This window comes from Microtus ochrogaster, chromosome 10, assembly GCF_000317375.1.
Source record: "Microtus ochrogaster isolate Prairie Vole_2 chromosome 10, MicOch1.0, whole genome shotgun sequence".
Taxonomy (NCBI): Eukaryota; Metazoa; Chordata; class Mammalia; order Rodentia; family Cricetidae; genus Microtus; species Microtus ochrogaster.
This window is the reverse complement of record NC_022016.1, coordinates 84,859,494-84,879,428: the sequence shown is the minus strand read 5'-3', so window position 1 is coordinate 84,879,428 and position 19,935 is coordinate 84,859,494. Positions and strand designations below refer to the sequence as shown.

The 19,935-nt window shown below is 54.0% G+C and overlaps 2 protein-coding genes across 2 annotated transcripts in view; both read right to left on the bottom strand.

The window, feature by feature from the left end:
* Positions 1-5,421, bottom strand: part of C10H1orf167 (chromosome 10 C1orf167 homolog) — a 13,837-nt gene extending 8,416 nt beyond the window's left edge. The window contains 5 exon segments of the mRNA XM_026782298.1: positions 413-599; positions 1,108-1,283; positions 2,308-2,380; positions 3,682-4,218; positions 5,352-5,421. Coding sequence (XP_026638099.1) covers positions 413-599; positions 1,108-1,283; positions 2,308-2,380; positions 3,682-4,218; positions 5,352-5,421 — 1,043 coding nt within the window.
* Positions 5,422-11,994: 6,573 nt separating this feature from the next.
* Agtrap (angiotensin II receptor associated protein) overlaps positions 11,995-19,935 on the bottom strand; it is a 9,607-nt gene continuing 1,666 nt past the window's right edge. Inside the window, exons 2-5 of the mRNA XM_005353733.3 lie at positions 16,055-16,089; positions 14,407-14,512; positions 13,569-13,764; positions 11,995-12,557 (exon numbers count right to left, since the gene is read on the bottom strand). Coding sequence (XP_005353790.1) covers positions 12,439-12,557; positions 13,569-13,764; positions 14,407-14,512; positions 16,055-16,089 — 456 coding nt within the window. The 3' untranslated portion in view covers positions 11,995-12,438. The remainder of the gene's footprint in view (positions 12,558-13,568; positions 13,765-14,406; positions 14,513-16,054; positions 16,090-19,935) is intronic.

Genomic DNA, 19,935 nt, shown 5'->3' with positions numbered 1-19,935 from the left:
GAGCGCTGGCATTAAAAGAGTGCACCACCACCGCCCTGCTAAAATGGAATTCTTAGCTCTGTAAAGGCTGGCTTATTCTCCCTAGCAGTTTAGCCTAGAAGCTGGCCCCTGATGACCCCAGCCTCCCTTTCCCACAGCCACCAGTCAGCCTGAGCTCAGAACCCTGGCGCTGCCTATCCTTGTAAAGGCAGCTGGGAGAAAGTGGCCCCAGCAGCTTTCGGCTTGGCCACTGTCTCAGTGCCCCACAGCCACCTCCCAGGGCCCAATACCTGCTGGGGGACACAATGCATCACATCAGGCCTCCTGCCAAGGCCACGGGAAGGCTGGGATGTTGACCAGGACCTAAAGGACACTGGTCATGTATCCACACTGCACCGGGGCTGACCCTGTGTCATCAGCTCTGGTCACCTACATGGCTTGCTGGTGCTGGTAGAGTCGCGTCCTCCAGAGCAGCAGGACCCGGTGCAGGGCCAACATTTGGCAGGCTTCCCATAGGGAGCACCGACCTGGCTCCATGGGTAGCTGCTGGGCCTGGACCACTGTCTCCAGGCAATGGGTGGTGGCAGTTCCTGGGACTAAGATGCTGAGGGCCTTATTCCCTGGGAAGAAGGCAGGAAGTGGTTAAATTGCTATTCACAAACATGTAGCTGCAGCCTCAGGCCTCCTGGGCTTCCCCCACCATAGACACTGCTTTCCCGTGTCCTCTACAGGTTCTCCACAAGGCTGCATCAAGTCCCCATCTTCCTCAGCTTGGGAAGGGACTATATGCCCCCCTCCAGCAGATCAGGGCCTTCCTGGAACAGAGGGCTACATACTTCCAAGGTAGAATGTGGGACAACTCAACACTAAGCCAGAATAGTCCCCTGCCCAGAACAGCTTACAAGGGGACAGGGATGCAGCCCAGAAAAGGCCTGCTCCCTCTGAGAACCCTTCCCAGACCTCTAATACAGGCAAGCCCCACCAGACCCCCAGATCCCCCAAGGCCTAGCTCGGTCCTCTCCCTTATTATAATATTCACGTGTTTCACTGGCCTCCAGAGCTTAACCAACTGGAGCTCTGGTTGGAGGGAAGGGCTCCCCCCCCCACCCCGTATTTGCCATGGCTCACCTGCCCTCCGCTGGTAGAAGGCCAACTGAGCCACCTTTGCCACATCTGAGGCCTGGAGTTGCCTCATCTTCATCCACTGTCCCAGGCATATCCTCAGGAGCCTCGCTCTTTGGCGGGCCAGGTGTCTCCTGTACTGGGCTGCTCTTTGAGTGAGCCGTTGCCAGGCCCTAAAGCACCTAGAGAGGGAAGGGAAACTACCCTTGGTGACACCTGCAGTCACCTGCCTCCTGCCACACACACACTTCTGTGGGCTCGGACTTCATCTTTCCGAGTCTCTGTTTCTCATCTTTGAAACAGAAGGCTGTGAGGAACTGAGTGTGGTATCTGCTCAGGCTTCAAATGTCGTCCCCGAGGGCCTGGAAACCCCAGCATCCCCCCGCCCGGCCTCCCACGGCCACCCTTGTCTCACTCATTCTATTGGTTCCGACTCAGTGACCAGAGTGGTGTTTCTCTCATCTTGAGTCCAATCAGCTTAAGTACTTGCTCAGCCTCCTAAGGCATCCCCTTTGTTCCTAGAATAAAATCTCAGTTCCTCCCCCATGGTCCCCAAGCTAGATGGGACCTGACCCCAAACACCTTTTCCACCCATCTCAAAACACCAGAGTCCCTCTTAGCAGCTCATGACTGCTGGCTTTGGGGTTTGTTTGTTTGTTTGTTTGTGGGCAGGGACAGGGCGGGGGCGGGGAAGCAGGCCACTAGCTGCCTAGGCCACATTGCCCAGTCTTGGTGCCCAAGCTCACCTGCATTTACAGGCAAGGTCCATGGTTGCTTTTCTTCCCAAGGAAGGGCTTCCCTTAGAAGCAAGGAATGGTGATGCAGCCTGGCTGTGGGGTTGCTCCTGTTTCTGCTGCAAAGTGACATGGCTCCCCTGGGTTAAAAGACAAGGGGCACCTGCCTGTTTAGGCCTGCACTGAGGCTCCTGTCAGCTGCCCAAGCACTGGCCCTATCCTAATGCTACCCCATTTCCTCAGAAATGATGGACTGTCTCCATATCCAAGGAGGAAGAACACCCACACAGCCTCCCCGGCCAAGTTAGCAAATCACTAATAAAAAAACTGCCCACAGGGAACTGGAGAGGTCAGTCATGAGCTGCAACCTGGGCCCACAGACGCTCTCTCTCAGAGGGTGTAGCCTCCCTCTCAGGCACACCAGAACCATGGCATTGCCCCCCCCCCCAGCTCCAAGCTAGAGAACACCGACCTCTTGGAAGCTCCAGGCCTGCAGGGCTTCTGCATGCTGTCCCCATGCTGCCTCCAGCCAGGCCTCGCGGAGCCTTAGGACACAGCGCAGTAGTCTGAGGCTCTTTTGAATCAGCCGCCTGTGGTTCTGAGTTACTACGGCCTCAGCTCTTGCCTGGTGCCTCTGGGACAAGCACCTCCAGGCTCTGAAGCTTCTGGACAGCAGTTTCCGGCTGGGGACAGAGCAAGACTGATGAGGGGCAGACACAACTTTCAGCTCCTTGGGACTCCATTCATGTGGTTTTTGCAGTAATGAAGGTGACAGCCATCCACAGCAGAAGTCCCAGCTGCAAACCTAAAGAACTCTCTTTGCTGATGCCTGGACTTAAAATCGCCCCCTTCCCATTGCCCCTGAAGCAACAGGCTCCCCGAGAGAGGACAACTGCCCCACTACACTGATGTCTACACTTCCCAGCTATCCAAACCCAGGGGCGTAGGGCTTGTCTTTGGGCCCTGGAGGTCCCTGGTTTCTTATGTATGAAGACAGCTCTGTCCCCTTGAAATCCTGCCGAGGTTCTGCCATTAGATGCCTATCTCCGTAAAGTCCTGATAGCACAGGCAGATGGGTCAGGAGCTGTCCCTGGAGTGGCCCCTGACTACCCCCACTCCCACACAACAGGGCCTCACCAAGCTGCCTGGGGATCTGAGGTCCTGACACTTTGAGCCTTGTTCTGCAGAAACAAAAGCCATGACAGTTCTCAGGCTAGAGAGTAGGAGTGACAACTCTAGCCAAGGTTCCCTGCTCCCTATCCCCTCTCCCCGCATCTGGGGGCCCCTACCTGCCGAGTTCTCTGAGCTGGGGTTGTATTTGACGGGCAGGAGGCCATCCTCTCCCCATCCCTGCCTGTTTTTTCCTGTGGGACCTTCTCTCTTCCTCCCTGCCCAGGCAGGACACTGAAGAAGGTCGGTGATTCGAGTCTGGCCTCCCTGCTCCCTGCCTCTCCTGTGACATTGAAGTGCCCTCTGCTCCTCTTGTTGTATGGAAGGCCTGGGGAGCCCTTCTCTCTTGCCCCAAGGTGCCGGGTAGAAAGAATCTCCTGGTCTGAGTTGGAGAAATCCCCAGGCAGTGTTCCCAGAGTGGCCTCATGTAACAGGGGATTGAACACAGGGGACTCTGAGAGTCTAGCTTGGACCTCAAGAGTCTCTAGGAGACTGGGCCAATGCTGGGCAGGGGTTGACTGGCTACCACCAGTGTGGGGCCCCCTCTGTGTAGGAGCTGGGTACTCCTGGGATGTTGGGCTCCCTGAACGGGTTGTCTCAGGCTCTAGGTGTGGGATGGAGTCCAGCAGCCAGTGGTCAGCACTGCATGCGGAATAGGAATGGGCCCAAGACTGACTGTGGACAGACACAGACAGATCCTCCAAGGTAAGGGGCTCCCCCAAGAGCCTGGGTACCCTGCTCCCTGAACCACACCAGGGCCTGGGGCCAGGCCGTGTGTACTTGTCAAGAGGTGCCAAGCCCCCAGAGAGTCTCAGGTCCAAGCAGAGGGTGTCTGTGACCTGGAGTGTCTGCCTCTGGCAGGAGGATGGGCCTGTTGGTGGCAGGCAGCTGTTGCGCAAATGAGGACTAGGGATTCCTCTGTAGCACAAGTTACTCTGCTGTGCAAAGGGCTTTCGGGGCCTCCCCGGGGACCTCCCTGCTGGAAGCTGTAGGTTACTCTGTTGCCAAAGACCTGTGTCACCTAGTTGGTTGGTTGTGTCCTTCAGGGCAGGGGCCAGGTGGGGGCGGGGGCTGGCCAGATTACTTTGAACTTGGTAGGGTTTCTGGCATAACACTGAGCCTTGGGGGCGTGTAGCAGCCTGGCATACGGGCATCCTCCGGCCTCCTCTATTCCCCAGGCTGATGTCCATGTTCCTCCAGGGTCTCTTCAGCTCTATAAGGAAGAAAGACAGGCACACCCTAGGACCAGGTGATGGCTTCTGGTAAGACAAATGGGTATCCAAGCCTCAGAACTGGTGAGTGGCAGGGCTCCTGGTGGGAGAGAGTCAGGACTTCAGCTCCACAGCCTTGAGGGAGCCAATGTGCAGGCCAGGCCTTGGGCCTCAAAGCCAGGTGGTGGTATGGTTTGTCATGAGACCATCTACAGAGAGCATGGAAGAGGAGGGGACAGAGGAGAGCTGTCTGATATGGGGGCAACCAACTGAGAAGAAGGGGGAAAGGAGGGAAAGAAAAAGGTGAAGGGTGACCAGCTTACAATTTACCCAGTGGTCACCCAGAACTAGCAGCACCCCCTTGGATGCCCTTCAGTGACCCCAGTTGATCCAGGCATAAAAATCAGAATCTGGCCAGGTGGTAGTGGTGCACATCTTTAATCCCAGCACTCGGGAGGCAGGGGCAGGTGGGTCTCTGTGAGTTCAAGGCCAGCCTGGTCTACAGAGTAAGTTCCAAGGCTACACAGAGAAACCCTGTCTTTTTTTTTTTAAAGATTTATTATATTATGCATATAACATTCTGCCTCCATGTATGTCCACAAGCCAGAGGGGGGCGCCAGATCTCATTACAGATGGTTGTGAGCCACAATGTAGTTGGGAATTGAACTTAGGACCTCTGGAAGAGCAGCCAGTGCTCTTAACCACTGAGCCATCTCTCCAGCCTGAAACCCTGTCTTGAAAAACCTAAAAGAGAAGGGAAATCAGAATCTGAATTTGTTTTGGGGCTGTTTGTACCCTTGACTGGACCAGCTCTGTGGCCTTCCTATAGCCTGAAATCCCTCACTCCCAGGATCTCACTCTCTAGTAACTCTGGCTCAGGGACCTACATTTCTGAGGCCCTACCCCACAGGGACTCCACCCTTCAGAGAAGGTGCCCTCCCAAGATCCTCCCCTTTGGGACTCCTCCCTCCTGAGGCCCCACCGTTCCATCCTTCTCAAGAACCCTCCTTTGGGATGATGCTGTACCAACCAAGCAGACCTTGGGAAGCAAATCTCCAGAGGTAGGAGGTTGCTAGGTAGGTGCCTGGGGAGGACCCCACTGCCACTGCCTTACCAAGTTCAGTGAGCTTCTTACCTGGCCCCAGGACGGTCACAATCTTTGGGGGTACATTCTCCTTGTATCTGGTGGCAGGTCTTGGCTCCATGGACTGTGGGAGAGTTGTGCATTCCATTAGATGGGTTGGGGTGGGGTTTAGCTCAGGGTGGCACACTGGCCTGAAATATATGAGGACCTGGGTTAGATTCTTAGTGTAAAGACAGGGAAAGGGACGGTCAGGCTCCGTGGAGAAAGAAGATACCCTGGTCACAGGGCACTGTTCCTAGTAATAGCCACACCCTCGGCTATTCTGGACATGGTCCCTCTCTGCATAGGCCCCTTGGGGGTCTCTGCTCACTGCCCCACATAGCTTCTCCCCTTTTCTGTTGTTATATTTTCTTCTTTTTTGATTTTTTTCTTTTGAGGCAAGGTCTATGTAACCTTGGCTGGCCTAGAGCTCACTATACAGACCAGCATGATCTCAAATTCACAAAACTCCACCTGCCTCTGCCTCCCAAGTACTGGGATTAAAGGCGTGCACCACCATGCCCATCTAACAATATCAGATCCCCAGGATCTGGAGTTACAAGTGGCTGTGAGCCATCACGTGGGTGCTGGGAACCAAAGCTGGGTCCTCTGGAAGAGCAATGAGTGCTTTTAACCACGGAGCCATCTCGCCAGTCCCTCTTCTGTTTTGGAGATCAAACTGACCCTAAGTTTGCTATGTATAGCCAAGGATGATCCTAAGTGCTGAGATTACTGGCTTGTGCTTCCACACCTAGTATAGTCTGTGCCGTGCTGGAGCGCGAACTCTGGGTTTTCTGCATGCCAGGATGCTAGGCAAGCACACTACAGAACCACATCGCCAGCCTTTTCCCTTTTCTTTTTTTCTCCCTCCGTCCCTTCCCCTCTACCTTATTCCCTCCTTCCCGAATTTAAATGCAGCGAGTCCTTCTATTATCCATGGCTGCATGCTGCCCACCTCTTACTCCCCGTGACCTGCATGTGCCCCTCCTGGCACGTACACTCACTGTGTGTATTGAAGAGATGATGGTCCCTCCTTATACACACGCAGCATACAGAATAGCCTGGCACACAGCTGCGTTTATAAACGTGTGAAGTGACTGAACCACGCTAAATACCAGCTCAGCCATTAGCAGGAATTGTGCTGTTTATTCTGCACCGCCGTCAGTCCTAAGATTGTTTCCCGGTTCTAGAAACGAAGCTACTGGGATTTAGAAAGACCACCAGCCGGTTGCACAGTCCCACAGCTGCTGAGAGGGCTGGTTTGTAAGCGTGGGATGCCTCGCTTGCCACGCCCGGTTTTTAAGTCCCGCCCTCTCAGCCTCACGCCCACTTAAGGAGCCTCACTTTTCTCACCACAGGAGCCTGTGACCAGTTTCCTGCCCTCACTCTTCCTTGGGACCTTACCTTTGACCAATCAGGAGGGAATCCCCGCCTGAGACCGGTAACGACCACGTTAAGTGTGAGGTGGAAGAATTTCAAAGACGAGAGCGTGCTCGCCTAGCTTCGCCCCGCCCCCAGGGTGCCTTGCACGTTCGCAAGCAAAAGTTACAGATGCATGCTTGTGCCTGGGTCCGAATGAGCTGCAGGTGCAGCCGAGGTTCTGGCCGAAGACCTGCATCTCAGTTCCAAGGCATATGGCTATGAGCAGACTTTTCTTTTTGACATTGTGGTCTCCAGGCCGCAGGTCCTCCCCAGAAGAGGCTGGAAACCACGCCCCATCCTCTCTTCGGCACACTTTGCTATATTGGTCCATCACGCTTCCTTTTAAACCTCGAGCATTTTCCACACTGCAAGCCTTTGCTCCGCAGTGTACTCTGCAATGTGTGCTTTTTCGTGACAGGCAAGTGGAAGGAGCCCGGATGCAAGTCACAAGGCTTATGCTGTTGAGTGGCCTTAGACAAATTCCCAAACTTTCTGTGACACCCACCCCCCCTTTTTTTTAAGTGGTGCTGGGGATTGAACCCACGATCTGTGCATGCTAGGTAGGATCTTTCCCACCGAATTAATCTCTAGCTTTCTTCCTACCCCTTTCTTCTAAGGCTATGTCAAGCCAGGTGTGTGTGGTAGCACTTGGGCAGCAGAAACCAGCGGATCTGTGTGAGTTCCAGGCTAGCCAGCACTAACTACATAGTGAGACCTGTAAAACAAGTAAGTTTAAAACAATAAAAACAAGGTTCAAAAACAAAACGAAACAAACCCATGTCAAGTATCTTTCTAAACCTGGTGGACGGGGCCTTTTGACCACCTTCCTGCAACCTCATCTCATAAATGTAGGGGCCAGCAGGTTAGCTAAATATGAACAGATCACCCAAAGGAAGTTCTTTACTTCCAACCATTATCACCTGCCAGAGTAGGACTCTGCCATGATAATAAGTTTAATAGAGGCCTGAGTCTCAGTAGTTTACCCTGAAGCAATACCTGGTTGCAGGAAGAACCACAAACTGAGATTACCTGAGCACCACCCAAGAACAAACCATCCAAAGAAAATGCCTAACATTCCAACCACTGTAGATAGGATCACCTGCCAGCGCACACTCCAGGACACCCCTAGACAAATGTCAGCCAATCAGGGGTCCTGAACCTCAGAAACCCCTTATCCCCACCTTTACTACTATAAAAACCCAACTCTAACTGAGCTCGGGGCTTTCTGTTTATTCCAATACATTGGACATGCAGAGAAACTGAGTTTGCAAACTTGCATAAAATAAAGGCTCTTTGCTTTTACAAACGGGACTCGGTCTTCTTGTTGGCTTTTGGGGGACTTCATGGATTTGGGCATAACAGTAACCTCACTGAACCTCTATGTGTCTCTTGGCTGCTTTTCTGAGAGACTCCTTAAAACTTGCCTTGCAGGCCACTGGTCCTCAGGTCTCTCTGCTGCATTGAGTTTCTGCTTTAAAGCCGAGTTTGTCACTTGTAGAAGTGGATGTCCTCTTTTTGAATTCCCAGTCGTCCCAGCCTCTATAAACCCACTCTATTCAGCACATTCCAGCTCTGAGATCAGCTCGCTCTAGCCCTTGCCCAAGGCTCCTCTTTCCAAGACTGTGTGTCCCCAGATCAGTTTGAGAGCTGGGAACCCTGAGTTCGCTGGCAGCGGAGGCGGGGGGGGGGGGGAAAGGGTAGAGGCACCAACAGACTGACTCTTTCATATTCTGGGTCATAGCTAATTCAGAATGTACAGAATTTTAGTCCATTTTTCAGTCACTGGGGCAGGAAAGAGCTTAGCTCTCTCTCCGGCCTCCAGTCTCAGAGCCGTCCACTGACTCCGCAGAGTGTCTCTGACTCACACAGTGCTGGGAGGGTACCTCCAGCCTTCTGAAATCCTGCAAAGGCACCCCCACGATGCTTACACAGGTGTTAAAGGAACAGCTATTTGTGTGGACTGGTCACCCTTCCTCTTGTGAGGTATCACAGCAATACATACCACAGGCTGTCACATTTATTGAACATCGGGGTGACACTGTTCTCAACCATCGCTAGTCCGAGTCACACGATTCTTATCCTCACTTTAATTTACATTTTTATTGTGTGCGTGTGCCCAAGTGCCATGGCATCTACGTGGAGATGAGAAGATGGCTTTTAGGAGTAGCTTTCTCTTCTTATACCATATGGGTCCTAGGAACCAAACCCAGGTCATGAGACTTGATGGCGTGTTCCCTCGCCCACTGAGCCACCTCAAGAGCCCATCTTATTCCCACTTTTCAGGTCAGGAAACTGAGGCACAATGAGATTAAAAACAGTTATCTAGGCTGGCAGTGGTGGCGCACACCTTTAATCCCAGCACTCAGGAGGCAGAGGCAGACGGATCTCTGTGAGTTCGAGGCCAGCCTGGTCTACAGAGCTAGTTCAAAGACAGCTAGAGTTACACAGAGAAACCCTGTTTCAAAAAGCAAAAAGAAATACTTTTCTCTTATACAGAGGTTTCGGGGTACCTTTAGGATTTAATTACATTTATCTGTGGAGGGGGCATTGCCACAGTATAAATATGGACACCGGAGGATAACTCGCAGAAATCAGGTCCCGGAGATCAATCTCAGATTTTAGTGACAAGGCCCTCCCTGTGAGTCATCTCGCTGGTATACCTTTGAGATTTCTTTTTTTCTTTTTCTTAAAAAAATAATTCAGGGGCTGGAGAGATGGCTCAGTGGTTAAGAGCATTGCCTGCTCTTCCAAAGGTCCTGAGTTCAATTCCCAGCAACCACATGGTGGCTCACAACCATCTGTAAAGAGGTCTGGCACCCTCTTCTGGTCTTCAGGCATACAGACAGAATATTGTATACATAATAAATAAATACTTAAAAAAATAATAATTCATTTACTTTTATGTGCATTGGTGTTTTGCCTGCATATATGTCAGTGTGAGGGTGTCAGATCTTGGAGTTATAGACAGTTGTTAGCTACCATGTGGATGCTGAGACTTGAACCCGGGGTCCTCTGGAAGAGCAGTCAGTGCTCTTAACCACTGAACCATCTCTCCAGCCCGAGGCTTTTTTTTTGTTTTGTTTTGTTTTTTGTTTTTTTTTTCAAGACAGGGTTTCTCTGTAGCTTTGGAGCCTGTCCTAGAACTTGCTCTGTACACCAGGCTGGCCTAGAGCCCACAGAGCTCCACCTGCCCCTGCCTCTTGAGGGCTGGGATTGAAGGCATGCACCACCACCACCTGGCCACCTTTGAGATGGTTCAGCCGGATGGATTTGCGATCTGGACAGGGACTTGAGTTCTGCAGACCAGAGGTAAGAGGCCTCCATAGAGTGGCAGTCTCTAGACTTAAACCTGGGAGCTGTCCTGTGTCCGAATCACCACAGGGAGCCGTGGCACCAGAGGCAGGTGGCAGTGAGGACAGCTGGCTGAAGAGCTCCATTCTACAAACGCAGCCCTTCTGAGCCTTGCCTGCCTGTGTGCTCAGCTCCTCTCTGGTCAGTGGCAACTGCAGGCTCCAGCCCTGGTCTTGCTATTAATGATACCTGGCCTCTGTCTCGCTGCAGTGCGTCTGCAGAACCTGCTGGCCCACCTTCCACACCCCACAGCTCCCGACAGAGGGAAAGTATCCTTCTAGGGTGCATCAACCATCAAATTCAGGTTCGGACTCTGAAGCACGCTCTCTCGTGCTCTCAGTGAAAGCCAGTCTCAGCCAGTCGCGATGGTGGCGCCGACTTCCTCCTCTGCTGTGTGAAATCAACCCTCCAGTCACACCTGCTTCCTGATCACAGGCAGGCTGGAGCTCCTGCTTCCGGCTTCCTGAGGGCTGGCCCTCCACCTGGACCCTTTCTTGTCCACTCCTGCCTCGATGGTATGTCTCTTCTCGTCACTCTGACACCGGATGTTCCCTTACCATGTGAGGCAAGCAGGCAGCACTGGTGCCCCTCAATACTTCTGCTTGACTCAGGGGCTCTCCTCCATCAGCTGCAAGTCTGTCACCCACCATGGGACAGGCCTTGACCAATGAGAATGCCCGGCTCCCCTGCTCTAGCCTCAGTCTGCTCTGGAGAGCCCTTCGGGAGATGCCCCTCCTCTGGCCTTCCTAAACTGGGAACCCGGGACCAGGAGGACAGGGTCGCAGGCTCTGTGACCTGGCCTAGCCCCTCCCTCACTTTCCGTCTCCACAAGCCTGACCTACTCCGAGGACACGGGTACTGACCCCAGGCCTTCCTCCTGCTAGGAACTATAGGAACATGAGAGAACAACTCCGTGTTCCTCCTGTTCCCGTGAGCCTACGTGCTTCCTCCTCCAGTGTCCTAGGGCATGTTTTCAGTATTCTGGGTTATTTTTAACATGTATTTTTTTTTTGTGTGTGTGTGTGGGGGGGGGCGACCTCACACCATGGCATGTGTGGAGTCTGAGGACAATTTTCGGAGCTCAGTTCCGGGAACCAAGCGCAGATCTTGAGGCTCGATAGTAGACACCTTTTGTTTGCTGAGCGTCTCCCTGGGCCCCAGCTCAAGTTTTAGACCATGCTGCACACACTCTAAACAAACCTAAGGATTCTGAGAGGCTGAGGCACAACTAACGCCCTCTAGTGGTACACGCTGCTCTTCACCCCGTTTGCTCACACTAGGCTCAGTGAGAATGACAGCTGCTGTCACTCAGCCTCCCTGCCTGTCAACAGCCTCAAGCTTCTTCAGGTCCCTCACCTCCGCCTGTGGCTCCCACAAGTCTTCACCTATCTGTCCCCAGTGATCTGGCAGTTGAGTAACAGTGGGACCCTGACTCTGCCACGTCAGGAGGCAGTCAATTGTGGTCAGAACACAGGGGTAGAGGAAGCTACCCATGCCTTGACTCACAGCTCAGTATTACAGCTGGCTCCAGGGGCAGTGCAGTTGGGTATCAGACACTCAGACCCCTGTCATTGGAGGTCATAACCACCTCTCTCCTAGAACATGTCAGCTGAGTGGCAGAGCAAGATTTAGACCAGTGCCAGGTCATCTGAGTCAAAGGAGAGCGGCTACATGCCATGCTGACCAGCACTTCCTGTCTCTCCCACTGGTTGGAGGCAGGTTCCTCTGGCCAGACCCATAGGGGGCCCTTCCTTCCACCAGGCCCAATATAAAGGGTGGCTCAACTCAGGTTCACCCTGCAACTGATTCAAAGGTGAAATCATACCGAGAGGGTAAGCCAGATCCCAGCTGGGAGACGATACACGGCTCAAACACAGCCCAGCCGTAGAACCCCTGAATTTTAATGCCAGGGCTCTGAAAGGAGCCTCTGCAGATCTACCACCTCTGTCCCAGGCACCAATCCAACAGGCAGTGACAGGCACATGGACTTTGCTCCTATGCAGGAGAGGTCAAGCAGGACCAGAAGCTCGCAGAGCCTCTAGGAAGGGCTAGACCGTCTTAGGGCCCGAGAGGCCTGGCCCTGGAGCACTCTGCACTGCTTGGCAGGGGCATGGTATAGTTATGGAGTAGGAGGTGAAGAAAGCGACCGCGGTTCAAGCCAGGGGTTACAGGTGCACTGAAGTGAGGGCTCCCTGGAGAGGTAGGGCTTGGCTCTTCTCAGATGGGAAGCCAGAGGATCATGACCTCCAAGGCACTCAGCTCAGACCACATCTGTGGTGGGGAACGGAGGACACGCCACTGTAGGTCCAGAAAGGAGGGGACAGCTTCAGTACCCCCGGGAGGCAGCTTGGCCCTTGTCCTCCAGGTTGGCAAAGGGGGCTGCGGGTGAGTCTGATGAGTCAATTGTCTGGTAGGCACTGTGCTCCTGAGAAGGTCCGAAGAAACCTAGAGGACAGGGAAATGAGACCGTGGGGCCTTCAGCTGAGCACAGACGCATCCACCCTAGGCCGTGGTTAGTGCTCGGCATCTTAATACCAACGGCAGCAGCAGCAGCCCTGACTCACGTCTGTATGGGGCACAGATTTGAAAATGAGGAACCTGAGGGTCAGAGAGACAACTGATTTGGTAGTATGTGGCTTGTATGTGACTTCAAACAGAGGACACTGGAGTTCAAACCTAAGTAGCAGGTCCTATGGTTCGTGGCTTCCCAGCAGCCCACCGGGAATCTACCCCTGGCCCACAGGTTTCTCCTGCTCGGCCAGGCACAAGGATCCATGCATAGCACTGCATCTAGAAGCCCCAGAGCTTGGCACAGTTGCTATTCCCAGAAGGCTAAGGCTGAGGGTAAGGACAAGATGGAAGGCAGCCACGGCTCTCACACTCCTCCCCTGGCACATTTGTCCTGGGACGGTGAACAAGTCCCAAGGGCAGTGGGCTTCCAGCTCTTATCTGTTCCCTCCACTCCTGGGCAGGTCTAGATGGTGCTGAGGTAATCCAGAGTGGGGAGCCACAGGCCACCTGGGGACCCTCCAGCTCCCCCAGAACAGGGTCAGAGAGGACAGTGTTGGCTACGGCAGTGAAGAGAGAACTGGCACACAGGGCTCCCTTGGCCAACAGTAAAACCTGCTTGCCCAGGCGCGGCATCATCGCTGCCTGCCTAGCACTGTGTCTGCCCGTGATGGGCACATCCCACAGAGCAGGAGAGCACAGCTTCAGAGCCAGGGCTAGGTGGAAACACAAGGAAGGAGTTGTTCCTGCAGCCACCTGCCGGCCCAAACCAGAGGCTGCCCGCTGCCCTTGGGAGCTGAACACCTTCCTGGCTTCTCACACGCTCTGGACTGAGGGAAGTCTGACAGCAGGAAGGGTCACACCAGACTGACAGTTGGGGCCCAGAGTTTTGCAGCAATGACTTCTTGCCTGATGGACCAGGGAGAGGCAGAACAGAGTAGGCCTTACCTGGGCGGAGTGGGAGCTCACCCCCTCGCTCACGGTGCATGTGGTAGATGAGGCAGCAAGAGAAGGGCTTGAGCAGCAAGCTGAGGATGGCCATGCCGGCGCTGAAGCGCCCAGTGTCGTTAATGACAGAAGTTGGGTAGAAGATGCTGATGTAGATAATGTCCAGGAAGATGGTGACCACCAAGCCGCCAAGAAACTGCGAGAAACACCACCATGGGATCATGGGCACTGACACCACCCCCAGACCCCAAGTTTCCCTCACATATATCAGCCTGGAATAGATCTTATGATGACACCTGCATGTCCTAGGAGCAGGACACAGGAATCTGGCTCTAGCCTGTTGCCCCAGAATTCCCTACCCTCATTTCCTGCCACTAGGGCCATGATGAAGGCCAACACTTGGCTCCAGAATTTGAGAGGGACAATCCCTTGGTGTCGGTACCATTTGTTTATACTACTAGGAAACAAGGAAAAATCCCTCTGCAGTCCTAAGAAGCCATGGCCTCATTGTGAAAAGCTGGGCACCTCAGGTCAGTGTCAACTCTAAGTCCGTAAAGGAAGGGCACTCCCTCTTGTCCAGGCCTCCCAGTCCCATCCTTTTCCCCGAGAAGACAACCCTGAAGCAGGTCAGATTGCTTGGGAGGATAGCCTGTCTTGGGGTTCAGTGGCCTCCACCCTATGTGGTGGGGCGCTGTATAGTTAGCCCAGCAAGCGGCTCTCCATCCTGGGAGGATTCCATACAAGGCTTTAGAACAGAGGAAGAGAGAAGCCTGGGGTGGATACGGGGCACAAGGATGAAGCTAGTTCCTTGCTCTCTCCTACCCCACTCCCTACTCACCATGCCTATGGCATCAATAGAGTCCGGCTGGGCTACAGCCCACACGCCCAGGGCCAGGATAGTGAAGTTGCTCCAGGCATAGGAGCCTGGGAACACTAAGCAGCCCCTGCATAGGAAGACACAACCAATCAGGCCATCACCACCCTGAGCAGGCACAATTCCTTCCTCCTGCTCCAGGGCCTTAGTCTCCTGAGAACAGGCCACTGGCTTCCTGAACTGTCCTCATCCATCCTCTCCTGCTGGTACAGGGCCCACAGCTCCTCTGTGCAGGTCTTACTGTCACTCTTGCCCCTCTGCTGGCACTTCTTGCTGTGTGGGCCAGATCCTGTGATTCCTCCACGCCAACCTTCCCAGCGGTTCCCTGTTTGGAATGCCTTCTATGCTGTGGTCTATGGGGCTCCCATGAGCCCCACCCTTACCTCCTGGCTGCCCCTGTAGCTTTGGTTTCCTGATTGTGCAGCCATTTCTTGTTATCTTGGAGCTCAAAGTTGCCTTAGATCCCCCGGCCTGACCCACGGCTTCCCTGCTGTTGATTTCAGGGCATCACTGTCAACTGACAGCACCTAGTTTGCTTGCAGAGTGGCTTATCACAGTTAACATGGGGCTTTCCTGGGACCTGGCTCTGCCCCACACACTCTAAATCCATTTGTTCACAGCTGCTTCTGGAGGGAGGTGTTCCCATGAGCCTCATTTCACAGATTCGGAGGCACAGACCTAATAGGTGAGGCACCAAAAGCAGAACCAAGGAGAGCGGATAGCAAAACTGGCTGAGTTATACAGTAATGAGAATCTCAGGGAAGGGAAGCCAAGCCCAGACCCTGAGTTGAAGAGGTTTAGGGTAGGGGGTGAGGTGAGAAGTGCCTGGGAGGAGCCACAGACTCTGAGTGATGCTGGAGGAAGTAGGAGGAGCCACAGATACTGACTGAGTGATGCTAGAGGAGCTGGGGGGAGCCACAGGCACTGAGGGATGCTGGAGGAGCTGGGAGAGCTGGGAGAAGCCATAGGCACTGAAGGATGCTGGAGGAGCTGGGAGGAGCCATAGGCACTAAGGGATGCTGGAGGAGCTGGGAGGAGCCACAGGCTCTGAGTGATGCTGGAGGAGCTGGGAGAGCTATGAGGAGCCACAGGTGTCCTGGGTTTTTTTGGGACCTGAGAGCAGCAGGGCTGGGGCTGGCAATTGGGTGATGAGGCCTGGTATTTTTTCCAGTCCTGTCTTAGCCTAGAAACCAATGTGGGACCTCAGGGAAAGTGACCCCCTCCGCTGTTTACAGCACTCACAGCTGCTGGCACATGCACAGCACTTCAAAGCCTGCAAAACACACGCGATCTCAGTGGTTTCCTGACTTGGTTTTGGCAGAGCAATCTTCCTGGAAGCTCCTGACACGTGACAGAAATGACAGGGAAGGTCAAGTTGTATCCTGGAGCCCCACATAGGGGTTTGGTTGGTACACACTACTGCAGGGGCCAATGGCAGCCCCAGCCCTGGGCAGATGGACTGGCAATTGTGACTGGCTGAAACCCTGCAGGATGGGACCTGACCAGGCTGGCAGGACCTGGGAACACGTCCACACGGACCCTAGGGAGGTGTGAACACAGACCCCAGGTGACACAACACACTGGATGCAGCCAGACACCCAGAGTCACTCACCAGGTTGTCAGCAGCCAGTGAACCATGAGGATAACCTATGGTACAAAGACAGGCATCGGTAAGTCTGCGAATGCAGTGTCACAGGGAGCACAGAGCGCATAGGAGACCCCTGCCTGGCAACTCCAAGGGTCTCACAAATGTCTTAAACCCCAATAACAGCAAAGGGTCTGCGGTGAAGGAGAAAGATGAGCCCGCCTGGGAACAGGCACCTCTCCCCAGTCCTGTCCCTCTGGGAAGGCCGGGGCATGAGCTCTGGAATCAGAAGTCTGCATGGGAAAATGGGAGGGACCTCTAACACGGGGTGAGTTCTTAGGACACTGGGGCCAGTGTTGTGGGCTGAGGGGAAGGCAGCCACAGCAGTCACAGAAGGGAAGAGCAAGGAGGGAGGGCTGGGCCTTAGCGGGTAGTGTTTGCCCAGCATGCCTGAAGCCCTGAGCCCAATCCCCACACTGAATACACTGCATAAATCAGGCAGAGTTGTGCACACCTGTAATCTCAGCAGTTCGGAGGTGGAGGCAGGAAGACCGGAAGTTCAAGATCACCTTCAACTACATAATGACTGGAGACTAACTGAGGCCTGTGGGGAGAGCTGGGAGAGGGGAGAGGAGCCAGTGGTAGTTGGCAACTCAGATTTCAAGTTGAATGACCATGGGGAGCTTGAGACTTTCCTGCAGGAGACATCACAAACATGTCCTCACGCCAAGGACAAAAATCCCTCTGGCCTGCCTGTATTTCTGTAACACCCTTTTACGGTGTTTGGCATCCCTGAAATCCCAGCCCTGGTTCTGGATAGAGGGCACTGCCCGGAGAGCTAGGACAGGAGGGCAGATGCCATAGAGGGCACTGTCAGCTGGAGTGGGCATCTGGGCTGAGTGCTGAGGATGAGCAGAGTCAGGCCAGGCAGGGAGCCAGGACCAGCCCCGTGAGTGGGAGGAGGGCGTGGCCTAGGCAGAGGCTTCCTGGAGGCCAGGGCAGTGCAATGGACCAGAGCCAACAGGCAGTAACTCTGCAGGGGGATCCCTGGGCTCACTGACCAACTAGTCTAGCTCAATCAGTGAGCTCCATGTTCAGGATGAGACATGAGACTCATAGGGGCTTGTTGGCTGTCAGCCGAGCCCTAGATTCAGTGAGAGACCCCGTCTCGAGTGAGTATGGCAGAGAGTGAGTGCAGGGCACCCATGGGAGAGGAAGCCTATCAAGAGACTAAGCTTCAAGGTGGGCATGATGGCACACACCTTTAATCCCAGTACTTAGGAGAAGAGGTAGGTGGGTCTCTGTGAGTTCAAGGCCAGCCTGGTCTATAAAGCAAGTACAGGGCAGTCGGGGTTGTTACACTGAGAAACCCTTTCTGGGTGGGGATGGGGGAAGACCAAGCCTCTCCTGCCTTAGTTTCTCCATCTTTGTAAAAGGAATATAATCAGCCATCAGAGAGGACTTCCAAGAAAGCTGCAGGGAGAAACAGAATCAAATGGCCCAGCCCTTCCTGGAAGTTCACAGGGGAGGGGCCAGTGGTCAGCTGTGAGCACAGACCAGTCCCTGCTAGCTCTTACTCAGGGAAATAGGAGACCAGGCTTCTCAAACAGAAACTGTTGGGGCCAGGCCACAGCAGGAAGGGAGCCGAGCCTGAGCTGGCTTTCACAAGAGCTCAGCCACAGCAGGCTGTCTGGCTCTTCCCCAGACAAGGCCAACAGGCCAGGGCAGCAGAGGTCACTGGGTGCTGGATGGGAAATATGGGCCCCCCTTTGTGTGATGGGATGGTGTGTATTTCCACAGAGAGAGGAGAGCATCTATTCCGAGGGAACCTTGACTTTAGGGGAAGCAGGTCCTTGCCAGGTCTTACAACTGCCATCCCCACGCCTGCCCACCTCACTCCTGGGTGGAAGCCTCAGTCTGCAGTAACTCCACCAAAGCCCCACCTGCTCCTTGAGCCCACCCCAAGGAACCTCTGTCTACAGGGCCAAATGGAGGAGACTCACGCTGCAGAGACCCAGCTCACTAGATCCAGTCAGAACGCCCAACAACGGCTCAGATGCAAAGGCAAGATCAAGACCACCTGTCCTGAGTTTTCTTTGTTTCAGGGACTTGTTTTCAGTTCTGAGATGGGTTTGTTTGTTTCTTTCTTTTTTTTTCCCCCCGAGACAGGGTTTCTCTGTGTAGCCCTGGCTGTCCTGGAACTCGCTATTAGACCAGGCTGGTCTCGAACTCACACAGAGACCAGACCCACTTGCCTCTCTGCCTCCCGAGTGCTACAACACAGTACATCCCAAGATATACACCGCAGCACCCCCCCCACTGGGGCACATCTGGTCTGAGTTTTTAATACCCCTCCCACGCACCAGAAGGCACAGCCTGTTTTCCACCCCTTTTTACAGTGAGCAAAACTGATACAAGGTCACACAGATAACTCAGTGTCCAAGCCTGGCCCCAAAGCCACTCCGTCCACTGTCAGGATCTGCAAGGACAGGGGCAGGGCAGAGGAAAGTGAAGTTTAACTTAGAAAAGGGTGGGTCAGCAGAAGTCCAGTGGCCATGAGGTTAACCCTTTGTTTGGGGCTGTGGACTGTGGCTCAGTGGGAGGGAACTTGCCAGGCAAGTGGTACCCTATGACGAGAAAACAAAACAAGCCTTTACTATTCCCTAAGGAGGAGAAGGTGGGGACTTCCCAGACCTCAACTTAATACATTCTGGTGTGTCCTGTGCAAACACTTGGTGGCCTGATGGATAAGATGGTAGGATGCCCCAGGACAGCTGAATTCAAGGGCTACCCAGGAGGAGGGCCAGATCCTGCCAGCCCTGATCATCTGGCAGACTTTGGCATCAAAGCCATGGGACCGACCATCCACAGACGAACCTGGTTAAGTCTCCTGACCTCATACAACTGCCACCTGCTTGTCAGCACGGCGGGGATAAGATAATCACACTCCTTGGCTCAGGAGGACAGGGGTGGGAGGAGGGGGCAGAGGTTAGTATAGCACTCAACACACGGGCCTCGTGACCACCGTCGGCTTCCCCACCGCCGGCTCCTCCAGCTTGGAACACAGGTCTAGTCCAACCTGAGCAGCTTCAGCTCAGCTCCTGCAAGCTTCCAGAGAGCATGGGTGGGGCCCAGCTAGGGACAGACTTCCTTCACAGAGCCTGGGACAACTGCTTCTTTTCACCTCCCCCCGCCCACACCTAGTGCACTCCAGCTGTGCTGGGTGTACCGCCTCTTTAAGGACACAGGGTGGAGCTGAAAGGGGGCAGCCACGGTGTCACAGCTGACCTCCATAGGGTACAGATCTTGTAGACAAAATGACCAACACTCAGGCTCATTCTGAATTTCAGATTACGGATAATTCAGTATGTCCCCAACACCGAGAGACACAATAAAATGCTGTCATTGATGCGAAGCCCAAAAGTGACTGGACGTCCCTCCTATGTGTTACCTCACAACCTCTGGCGGGCACTCGCTTCTAACTGGTCCTGGCTAAGATCCATGGAGACACAGGGCTTGTCAATCAGATCAGGGGAGGGCCCAGTCTCTGCATCCTGGGCCCTAAAGCCCATCTAACTCACACTTGTGAAGGACGCTCTGTGCCTATCAGGCTCTAAAAGTCGACACAGACCATCAAAACCAGTTAGTGCCAAGTAACCCCGTACCTGGGAATGTCAAGCCCTGGAGCTGGGTCTTTGGGGGTTCAAATACTGACTGCACCATTTAGTTCTTGGGGGACCTTGGCAATTTCCTTACATGATCTAAGCTGAATTTTACATCTGAGAGACTGGCCAGGTGTAGTGGTGCAGGCCTTTCATCCCAGCACTCAGGAAGCAAGAGCAAGCAGATCTGTGTGTTCAAAGACAGCCTGACTTGGGACAGTGAGTCCCAGGCCAGGCAGAACTAGA